The following is an 11506-nucleotide window of genomic DNA, read 5'->3' on the forward strand; positions in this document are numbered from 1 at the left end:
AAAAAAAAAAAAATTAGCTGGGCGTGGTGGCGGGCGCCTGTCATCCCAGCTACTTGGGAGGCGGGAGGCGGAGGCAGGAGAATGGTGTGAACCCGGGCGGAGGAGTTTGCAGTGAGCCCAGATCGCGCCACTGCACTCCAGCCTGGGTGACAGAGTGAGACTTGGTCTCAAAAAAAAAAAGGACTGTCTTAATGGTATCTAGACATTTAAGAAAATAAAACTAGAATTAGATGCAAAAAACCAGGTACAGCTACTGGAAAGGCTGAGGCAAGGGGACTGCTTGCGCCCAGAAGTTTGGGCGTTCGTTGTGCGGTGACTGTGCCTGTGAGAGCCACAGCACTCCAGCAGGGCCAACAGCAGGGCACGCGGGGTCTCACTCGTAATTCCAGCACTTCGGGAGGCCGAGGCAGGAGGCCTGCTTGAGCCTAGAAGTTCAAGACCAGCCTGGGCAACACAGTGAGACCCCATCTCTTAAAACACAACAGCACACGAGTGTTAAGGCTGACCGGAAAGGACGAGGTTACCTCAGTGACTGGGAAGGCACTCCGGAGAGAAGAAACCACGCGTGAAAAGATCCAGGGCAGAAGACGCATGGGCCACTGGAATATAATCCCAGCAGCAGGAATCTAACAAAGTGGTTCCTATTTTTCTCCTTGCCATTCCTTTGTTTAATATCGTACACTATGCACAGCCTCGAGGTCCTGAGGCCCCCGCTGTCTTTCCATGGCTAGTGAATATGTATTTACTAAATGGGTCTGGGGAAGCAAATCGTCCCTTCGTTTTTTGCCCCACCATCTTAATCCATAGCAACACAAATATGCGTTATACAAATCTTAATCTTACCAGAATCTTCATAGTACTATCTTAATAGCATCCAGAAATTTAAGAAATTAAGCATTATACAAATCTTAATCTTATCAGTCTTCATAGTACTATCTTAATAGCATCCAGAAATTTAAGAAATTAAGCATTATATAAATCTTAATCTTATCAGAGTCTTCATAGTACTATCTTAATAGCATCTAGAAATTTAAGAAATTAAGCATTATATAAATCTTAATCTTATCAGAGTCTTAATAGTACTATCTTAATAGCATCCAGAAATTTAAGCAGAGAAAACTAGAATTAGATACAAAAAGCTGGGTGCAGTGGTGTGCACCTGTAGTCCCAGCGACTCAAAAGGCTGAGGCAAGGGGACTGCTCGAGTCTAGGAGTCTGGGGGTTTGGTGTGAGATGACTGTGCCTGTGAAAAGCCATAGATAGCACTCCAGCATGGGCAACACGGACAGACAAATAAACATTTCCGTTAAACTGGATTCACAGATTAATAACGTGAAACATTCTGGGGAGAAAAGAAAGACGACACTCAGCAATATCAACGTTGTCAGGAAGACCTTCCCTCACAGAGAATTAAAACTAGAGTCTCAAATCTTAGGCTTGCTGTGATGGTTCACAACTGGAATCCTAGCACCTGCCTCTCCTAGGCAGGAGAATCACTTGAAGACAGGAGTTCAAAACCGCCCTGAACAACACAGCATGACCCTATCACTACAAGAATCAACAACTACCTGCGTGTGGTGGTGCGCACAGGTGGTCCCAGCTACAGGGGAGGCTGAGGCAGGAGGATCACTTGAGCCCAGAAGTTTGAGGCTGCAGTGAGCTATGAACATACCGCTACATTCAAGCCTGGGCAACAGAGTAAGACCCTGTCTCTAAAAAAAATTTTTTAAATGTTTTAAAGTTAAAAAAATTAATTAAAAAAAATCCTTAAATATTAAAAGAATCCTTTTAAAACTAATAAATTCAGCTGAGTGTGATAGCTCACACCTGCAGTCCCAGCATTTTGGGAAGCCGAGGCAGGAGGATCACTTGAGCCCAGGAGTTCGAGACCAGCCTGGGCAACAAAGTGAGACACTGTCTCTTTAAAAACAAAGGGAAAAAAAAAAAAAAAACCTGGCCGGGCGCTGTGGCTCACACCTGTAATCCCAGCACTTTGGGAGGCCACAGCAGGCGGATCAAGAGGTCAGGAGTTTGAGACTAGCCTGACCAACATGGTGAAACCCCATCTCTACTAAAAATACAAAAGAAGTAGCTGGGCGTGGTGGTGCGTGCCTGTAATCCCAGCTACTGAGGAGGCTGAGGCAGGAGAATCACTTAAACTGGGAGGCAGAGGTTGCAGTGAGCCGGGATTGTGCCACTGCGCCCCAGCGGGGGACACAGAGCGAGACTCCGTCTAAAACAAATAAACAAACAAAAAAACCTAACAGATTCAGCAAAGCTGCAAGATACAAAAACAAAAATCAGTTGCATTTTTATGCACTAGCAACGAACAATTAGAAAAACACTTCCATTTACAATAGCACCAAAAGTAACTTAAAAGTTAGCAATTAAAAACACAAATAAATGGAGGCCAGGCACAGTGGCTCATACCTGCAATCCCAGCACCTCGGGAGACCGAGGCTGAAGGACCACTTGAACCCATAAGTTCAAGACCAGCCTGAGCAATGTGGTAAAACCATTTCCACAAAAACCACAATAATCAGGCAGGCACGGAGGTCCATGCCCGCAGTCCCACCAGCTGGGGAGGTTGAGGTGGGAGCATCACCTGAGCCTGGGAGGTCAAAGCTTCAGTGAACCGTGATCCTACCACTGCACTGCAGCCCAGGCGACAGAGTGAGACCCTGTGTCAAACAAAAACGAAAACAACAACAAAAGCCACAAATAAACGGAAAGACATTTCATGTTTGCGGATTGGAAGATTTCATATTGAATACTATTAAGACGCCATTACCACCCAAAGCAATCTCAAGATTCAATGCAATCCCTATGAAAGTCCTAACATGTTTTGGAGAAACAGAAAAATCCATCCTAAAATCCATATAGAATCTCAAGGAAACTCAAATAGCCTAAACAATCATTAAAAATAATAAATTTGGATGAACCACCCTCTGACTTCAAAACTTACCAAGGCAACAGTAGTAAGACAGTGTTGTATTGGCCTAAGGACAAATATTGAGATCCATGGAATACAACAGAGCCCAGAAATAAACTCTTACACATACGGTCACATCGTTTCTGACACCAACGCCAAAGCCATTTGATGGGGGTAAAGAACAGTCTTTTCAACAAATGGCGCTGGGAAAACTAGATCAAAGAATGAAGCTGGAAGCTGAAACCATAAACAAAATTAACTCAAAATGGATCAAAGACCTAAACAAGAGCCAAAACTATAAAACTCTTAGAAGGAAACGCAAGGAAACCTTCACAACACAGGATTTGGCAATGACCTATTAGCTACGACACAGGTCCCCAGTCCCCGGGCCACGAACTGATACCAGTCCATGTCCTGTTAGAAACTGGGCCACACAGCAGGAAGTGAGTGGCAGGTGACCAGGCGAGGCGTCATCCGTATTTACAGTCGCTCCCCACTGTTCACATCACCGCCTGAGCTCCACCTCCTGTCAGATTAGCAGCTGCCTTCGATTCTCATAGGAGCGCAATCCCCATTGCGCGTGAGGGATCTGGGTTGCGAAGGCCTTCTGAGAATCTAATGCCTGACGATCTGTCACTATCTCCTATCAGCCCCAAGAAGCACCATCTAGTTTCAGGAAAACTAGCCCAGTGTTCCTACTGATTCTACATTGTGGTGAGTTGTATAATTATTTCATTACATATTAGAATGTAATAATAATAGAAATAAAGTGCACAATAAATGTGATGCACCTGAATCATCCCAAAACCATCCCCACCACCGTCCACGCAAAAACCGTCTTCCACAAAACCGGTCCCTGGTGCCAAAGATGTCGGGGACCGCTGAGCTACGTATGACACCAAAGGCACAGGCAACAAAAGAAGAAAGAGACAAAGTTACCTTCATCAAAACTAATAACTTTCGGCATCAAAGGACACAATCAACAGGGTTAAAAGGCAACCCACAGAACGGGAGGAAATATTTGCAAATCAGGTATGGTAAGAGATTAACATCCAGAATATATAAAGGACTCTTAAAACTCAGCAACAAACAAAATAACCCATTAAAAATGGGCAAACGTCTTGAACAGACATTTCTTAAAAGATATACAAACAGTCAGTAAGTACATAAAAATATATTCAACGTGACTAATCATTAGGAAAATGCAAATCAAAAGCACAATGAAATACCAGTTCACACCATTAGGAGAGGTACCACCGAGGACCCAGAGAACGACTCTCAGTAATGCTGCGGGGAAATCGGGACCCTTGCACACTGCTGGTAGCAATGTCAAATGGTGCATCCACGATGGCTAACAAACAGTATGGTGGTTCCTCAAAAAACTAAAAACAGACTGGGCACAGTAGCTCATGCCTGTAGTCCCAACACTTCGGAAGGCTGAGGCAGGAGGACTGCTTGAGTCCCAGAGTTGGAGGCCAGCCTGAGCAACATGGCAAGACCCTATTGCTACAAAAAGCCAGGCCTGGTGGTGTGCGGCTGCAGTCACAGCTCAGGGGCTGAGGTGGGAAGATCGCTTGAACCCAGAAGGTCCAGGCTGCAGAGAGCTGTGATCATGTCACTGCACTCCAGCCTCGGCAACAGGGCAAGACCCTACCTCAAAAAACACAAAAAACTAAAGATAGAATTACTATAAGATCCAGCAATTCTACTTCTAGCTGTACGCTCAAAGGACTTTTGTAAACTCGTGTTCACTGCAGCATTATTCCCAACAGCCAAAAGGTAAAAGCAACTAAATGTCATTGATACATGAACACACAAACTGCAGTATACACATACAATGGATTTTTTTTTTTTTTTTGAGACAAAGTCTTGCTCTGTTGCCCAGGCTGGAGTGCAGCGGCATGATCTCGCTTATTGCAACCTCGTCCTCCCAGGTTCAAGCAATTCTCTTGCTTTAGCCTCCCAAGTAGCTGGGATTACAAGCATGTACCACCACGCCTGGCTAATTTTTGTATTTTTAGCAGAGATGGGATTTTGCCACGTTGGCCAAGCTGGTCTCGAACTCCTGACCTCAAGTGATCAGCATGCCTCAGCCTCCAAAGTGCTGGGATTACAGGAGTGAGACACCGTGCCAGGCCAGAATGGAATATTATTCAGCCTTAAAGAGGAATCAAATTCTGACACATGCTATAACATGGATGAACCTTGAGAACATTATGCTAAGTGAAAAATGCCAGACACAAAGAAATATTGTAAACTTACATGAGGTAAAGAGAATAGTCAAATTTATAGAGACAGAAAATAGAATAATGATAACTAGTGGATGCAGGAAGAGGGAAGCAGACAGTTTGTGTTTAATGAGTACAGAGTTTTGGTATGGGATGACGAAAAGTTTTGGAGATGGATGATGGTAATGGTTGTACAATGGGAATGCACTTAAAACCACTCAACTGTACACTGAAAAAGCAACCTGAGTCTAAAGACTACTCTGCAGAATTTGAAAACAATCTTAGACCCTCAAATGTCATGATCCTTCAATTAAAATTGCACAGATTAAGAGTACTCAGAGAAAAATCACAGAACTCTTTCAAAAGAAAAAATAGGTGTTTGTTAATAACATACCTGGAATTCTTTTTCACCAATAAACATATTTATTTCTATTCGTCCAAATTTATAGATAGAAGTACAGGAATACAAGTCATATGCGAGTTTCCAAAGTGCCCTTTTTTCACCTCTACTTGGAAACATTCCAAATACTTTTAAAGGGATGCCTGTTAGGAATATAAGCAAAAAGATCTGAATGAAGTTCTTAGCATTTTGTCCTATGCCCATATTTTATTGAGACAAACTAAGTGAACAAACTATATCAATTTCAAGTTTATTTCAATTAAAACTAAGCCTCAATATCTTTCCTTGGCATGGAACTTGACTTTTGGGGAAATAAACTGGTTGTCTGTGTCCAGGTGAGGTAAATGCCATATTCAGAGTTAGAGTGTCTGCTCATAAATTGTATTAATACAATATAAATTATACACACATTTGGCCAGGCACAGTGGCTCACAACTGTAATCCCAGCACTTCGGGAAGTCGAGGCGGGAAGATCACTTGAGGGCAGGAGTTGACCAGCCTGGCCAACATGGTGAAATCCCATCTCTACCAAAAATACAAAAGGTAACAAGGTGTAGTGACACACACTTGTAATCCCAGCGACTCGGGAGGCTGAAGCAGGAGAATCGCATGAACCTGGAGGCAGAGGGTCAGTGAACCAGGATCGCACCAATGCACTCCAGCGTGGGTGACAGAGCGAGACTCCATCTCAGAAAATAAATAAATAAAACACAAATTTCATCAACAAATCAGCTATACTGCTACAGAAACATGGCAAATTCCAGGCATTTGCTTTAGTAAATTCCAAAAATGACCTGCTGTCCAAGGAACTTCTTCTATTCCCAAATTCTTAAAGAGCTCTTCAGAAGACATAGCGGGTGGCTTTATTGCTCCACCACTTCTAGGATCTATTCTAAAGAAGTCACAGTAAATGACTCGTAGTTTTCCATCCAGATTTTTCCCTAAGGACTAAAGAGAGACAAAGATAACATGTTAAAAAATTTCAGCATTAAGTATACTTTGCAACAACTCAAAAAACTCTACTTCAAAAAACCAATAATAAAATGTAAAGATAAAAATAATTCAATTATCTTTTTTTTTTTTTTTTTTTTAGAGACAGAGTCTCGCTCTGTTGCCAGGTTGGAGTGCTGTGGCACCATCTCGGCTCTCTGCAACCTCTGCCTCCCGGGTTCAAGTGATCCTGTGCCAGCCTCCTCAGTAGCTGGGACTACAGGTGCACACCACCACACCCAGCCAATTTTTTGTATTTTTAGTAGAGACAGGTTTCACCATGTTGGCCAGGATGGTCTCAATCTCTTGACCTCATGACATGCCCGCCTTGGCATCCCAAAGTGCTGGGATTACAGCCACCACATCCAGCTGAATTACCTTTTTACAAAAAATATTTCTACCTCCACGAAGATGTAAAGAAAATATTACTAACATACCCAAAATTTAACAGAGGAAGTAAAAATCAATTAATACCTGAAAAGTGGCAAAAGTACAATAATATTACCAAGAAAAAGCCCCCCGAACAGAAATAACCTATCATAAATTTTTATTTATCCGTCACTTTTTTTTTTTTTTTTTGAGACAAGCTGTCAACCAGGCAGGAGTGCAGTGGTGCAATCTCAGCTGACTGCAGCCTTGATCTCCTGGGCTTAAGTGATCCTTCCACCTCAGTCCCACAGGTAGCTAGGACTACAGGTGTATACCATCACGCCCCACCAATTTTTGGATTTTTTGTAGCAACAGGGTTTCGCCATGTTGCCCAGGTTGGTCTCAAACTCCTGAGCTCAAGATTTCTTTATCATAATGGCTTCAGCTATTCAAAAGCTGTTCATGCCACTCTCGGACTGCTTAGTAGTGGCTACCTGAAGCACTGGGCAAAGATTCTGATGGCATGGTTGGCCTCATATAGAGAACTGTGAGCCATCTGCTTTGGTCAGGGGAAGAAAAAATGAAAGATGTCTCACCGTAAAGAAAAACAATTAAAATGTGAAAGTGAAAGGCAGATGGATTCAAGAGAATATCTTTCTTCTAAGGGAATCTAGTCAGCTATCCACCAAACAAACGAACTTGGCTCATCTCCATAACATTCATTTACTTTTTCTAAAGACAGAAGCAACTACACACACCTTGTTTGCTAGAAGGTCACTGTTCTGATTTGCTCACCTCGCAGTAGTACTAGAGACCTTCGTAGTTAGGGCGAGAATCAGTTATAGACTCTCCATAAGCTTAAACTGAAGTTACAAAAACACACACAACAATAAGGCGTTATGTGTTTAATGCACACACTGATGTTTCTGTGCACAGAAAATTCTATTCATATTTATTACGGGCCGGGCGCGGTGGCTCAAGCCTGTAATCCCAGCACTTTGGGAAGCCGAGACGGGCGGATCACGAGGTCAGGAGATCGAGACCATCCTGGCTAACACGGTGAAACCCCGTCTCTACTAAAAAATACAAAAAACTAGCCGGGCGAGGTGGCGGGCGCCTGTAGTCCCAGCTACTCGGGAGGCTGAGGCAGGAGAATGGCGGGAACCCGGGAGGCGGAGCTTGCAGTGAGCTGAGATCCGGCCACTGCACTCCAGCCTGGGCGGCAGAGCGAGACTCCGTCTCAAAAAAAAAAAAAAAATTATTACGGTTGAAAATAATGTAACTTAAAGTTATTAATTCAAACACCTGGTTTCTCTTAAGCATTTGCATTCAACCTACGAATATTATCCTATTACTAAATCTAGTAAAATATTTTTTCTTCTTTTTTTTATAGAGATGAGACTATGTCCCCAGGCTGGTCTCAAACTCCTGGCCTTAAGTGAGCCTCCTGTCTCAGCCTCCTAAGTGTCTGGGATTACAGGCATGTGATACCATGCCCAGCTCAAATTTTTATATTTTTAGTAGAGACAGGGTTCACCATGTTCCCCAGGCTGGTCTCAAACTCCTGGCCTTAAGTGAGCCTCCTGTCTCAGCCTCCCAAAGTGCTGGGATTACAGGCATGTGATACCATGCCCAGCTCAAAATCTGGTAAATTGCGGCCAGGTGCGGTGGCTCACACCTGTAATCCCAGCACTTTGGGAGGCCAAAGAGGGAGGATCACCCAAGGTCAGGAGTTTGAGATGAGCATGACCAACATGGTGAAACCCTGTCTCTACTAAAAATACAAAAGTAAGCCGGGGTGGTGGCACACTCCTGTAATTCCAGCTATTGGGGAGGCTGAAGTGGGAGAAATCGCTTGAACCCGGGAGGCAGAGGTTGCAGTGAGCTGAGATTGTGCCACTGCACTCTAGCTAGGGTTACAGAGTGAGACTCCATCTCCAAAGTAAATAAACAAATAAAATAAAAAAATTTTTAAAAATCTAGTAAATTTTAACAATCCCTTTCAAGGGGAAGTTTTAAAAAGACTAGAGGAAGGGAAAGACTAGGGGTGGAAATCATATATATTTGGTCCCAATCATTTCGAGATGCCCACTATGTGATCCAGGTAGTGGTGTCAGGTAGGAAGCTGCAGACCTGAACAAGGTGTCAGTGGAGTGGTCCAGGCTGACGATATAAATGTGTGGGAATTTGGCTTGTTGAAGGTAATTTAAGTCAGGGGTCTACACTAGGGAGAAACAGAGGACCAGCCCTGAAGGTAGACTATGTCCAAAGTCTAATGACAAGACACTGAGAATACGAGTAAGGAGGAAACCCAGAAGAGGGTGGTGTCAGGGAAGCTAAAAGAAAGAGTACCCATCCAATGCATACGATTATCAGTCGCACGCACAGCAAGGCTGTCCAACCTGCGGCTTGGGGGTCGCATACAGCCCATGACGGCTTTGAATGTGCCCAACACAAATTCGTCATCTTTCTTAAAACATTATGAGATGTATGCATGGACCTTTTTTTTTTAAAAGCTCATCAGCTATTGTTCTTATTACTGTATTTTATGTATGGCCAGGACAGCCGATGTTCCAATGTGGCCTAGGGAAACCAAAAGCTTGGACACCCCGATAGAGTATTAACAGCCTCACAAGTTATCAAAAAGGCAGTTTAATCTTTGCAATTACGGAAAGCTGAACAGCACAGGTGTGGTGGCTCACGCTTGTAGTCTCGGGAGTTTGAGACCAGCCTGGGCAACATGTCAAAACCCTGTCTCTACTAAAAATACAAAAATCAGCCAGTTATTGGGGCGTGTGCCTGTAATCCTAGTTGCTTGGAGGCTGAGGTGGGAGAATCACCTGAGCCAGGGAAGTTGAGACTGTAGTGAGCCGTGATTGTAGCACTGCACTCCAGTCTGGGCGATGGGAGTGAGACCCTGTCTCAAAAAAGAGAAAGAAAATGTATAAACGATGAACACTTCATGGCTTCAACACACTTGTATGTTCTGAGAGGGCACCATACATTCTTGCTTTAGCACCTGTCAGCTAACACTCAACAATTCAAACATGGTAACAATCAAAGCTCCAGGATAAATAATTCGATTCATACAACAGAGAGATCACATTTGAAAATTCAACTGGATTGCACTACGTTTCAAAAACAGGACGGGAAAATAACAGAAAACGCAAGCAACCCTTGAGTTTCTACTAGTCATTAAGTTAGGTACGTCCCATTAAGTTTGTCTCATTTACCAGGCGCAGTGGGTCAAGCCTGTAATCCCAGCACTTTGGAGGCTGAGGCGGGCGGATGACCTGAAGTCAGGAGTTGCAGACCAGTCTGGCCAACGTGGTGAAACCGCGTCTCTACTAAAAATACAAAAAATTAGTTGGTCGTGGTGGCGGGTGCCTGTAATCCCAGCTATCAGCACTGAAACTCCTTTAAGTTTTCAGGAACAAACTTTAGGTGGCCAGAAACATTATCCTACCGGCTCAGAGCACGACTTTAAGCCCCTGACTTAAAGCCACAAGAGTTGTTTACCTATTGTTACTTCTCTTTTCATTCTGGCAAACAGATTCATTCCACAAAATTTTATTTGAATGGCTTTTCAATTTATCATAACAATGGTTACTAAAAAGTGAGAGAATATGTACTAAGGGCTGAGCACAAGTTAGTGCTAGTAGAAAATAAGCGCTTTAAAAGAGAAAAAACTAGTTCTAATCAAAGACGGGATTTAGTCAATGATGTTTCTATTTTGAGCTTACATTTATAGCTTCAGAAACATTTTGTTATTGATATTCCTACCACGATTATTGTTTCAAAAATTCTCTAGTCCCGAACCTTCCTTTTTTCAGTAAAACAATTGTTTTAAAATTAAACTCTTGTCTTGAAGATGTTTTTTTCTTTGGAGACTGAGTTTTGTTCTTGTAGCCTAGGCTGGAGTGCAGTGGTATGATCTCAGCTCACTGCAACCTCCACTTCCCGGGTTCAAGTGATTCTCCTGCCTCAGCCTCCCAAGTAACTAGGATTACGGGCATGAACCACCACGCCCAGCTAATTTTTTGTATTTTTAGTAGAGGTAGGGTATCACCACATTGGCCAGGCTGGTCTTGAACTCCTGACCTCAAGCGATCTGTCCGCCTCAGCCCCCCAAAATGCTGGGATTACAGGCATGAGCCTCGGTTGCTCAGCCTTGAAGATCTGACAGAAAAAAGCAACTACTGTGTTACAGAATAACAAACTTGAAATAGAAACAAAGACATTTTAATACAATCTTAATTACTTTGTGAACATGTAGATTAACCTTTAAATATAGGCTTTTTTTTTTTTCCTCAAAACAGGATAAAAGTTATCTTCTTGTTTTTAATTTCCAAGTTGAAACTACAGATGACTGTGTTTACTGAATCACATTTCAGGACGTTAAATCTTCAGACAATTATGTGTTCCTTTTTTCTTCACATTTTTGGAACTCCTTCAGATTTAAATCAATTAAATAACGTAGCTAAAACCTTGAACTCTTTCCAAAACAGTAAGTTGTAGAATAACAATAATACTCGGGCCGGGCGCGGTGGCTCAAGCCTGTAATCCCAGCACTTTGGGAGGCCGAGA

General features: G+C 43.0%; 1 protein-coding gene across 1 annotated transcript in view; it reads right to left on the reverse strand.

Annotated features, from left to right (window-relative positions):
* TFB2M (transcription factor B2, mitochondrial) overlaps positions 1–11506 on the reverse strand; it is a 32044-nt gene that overhangs the window by 14751 nt on the left and 5787 nt on the right. The window contains exons 2-3 of the mRNA XM_011955774.1: positions 6355–6508; positions 5555–5703 (exon numbers count right to left, since the gene is read on the reverse strand). Coding sequence (XP_011811164.1) covers positions 5555–5703; positions 6355–6508 — 303 coding nt within the window. The remainder of the gene's footprint in view (positions 1–5554; positions 5704–6354; positions 6509–11506) is intronic.

This window comes from Colobus angolensis, unplaced genomic scaffold (genome assembly GCF_000951035.1).
Source record: "Colobus angolensis palliatus isolate OR3802 unplaced genomic scaffold, Cang.pa_1.0 Scaffold40, whole genome shotgun sequence".
Lineage (NCBI taxonomy): Eukaryota > Metazoa > Chordata > Mammalia > Primates > Cercopithecidae > Colobus > Colobus angolensis.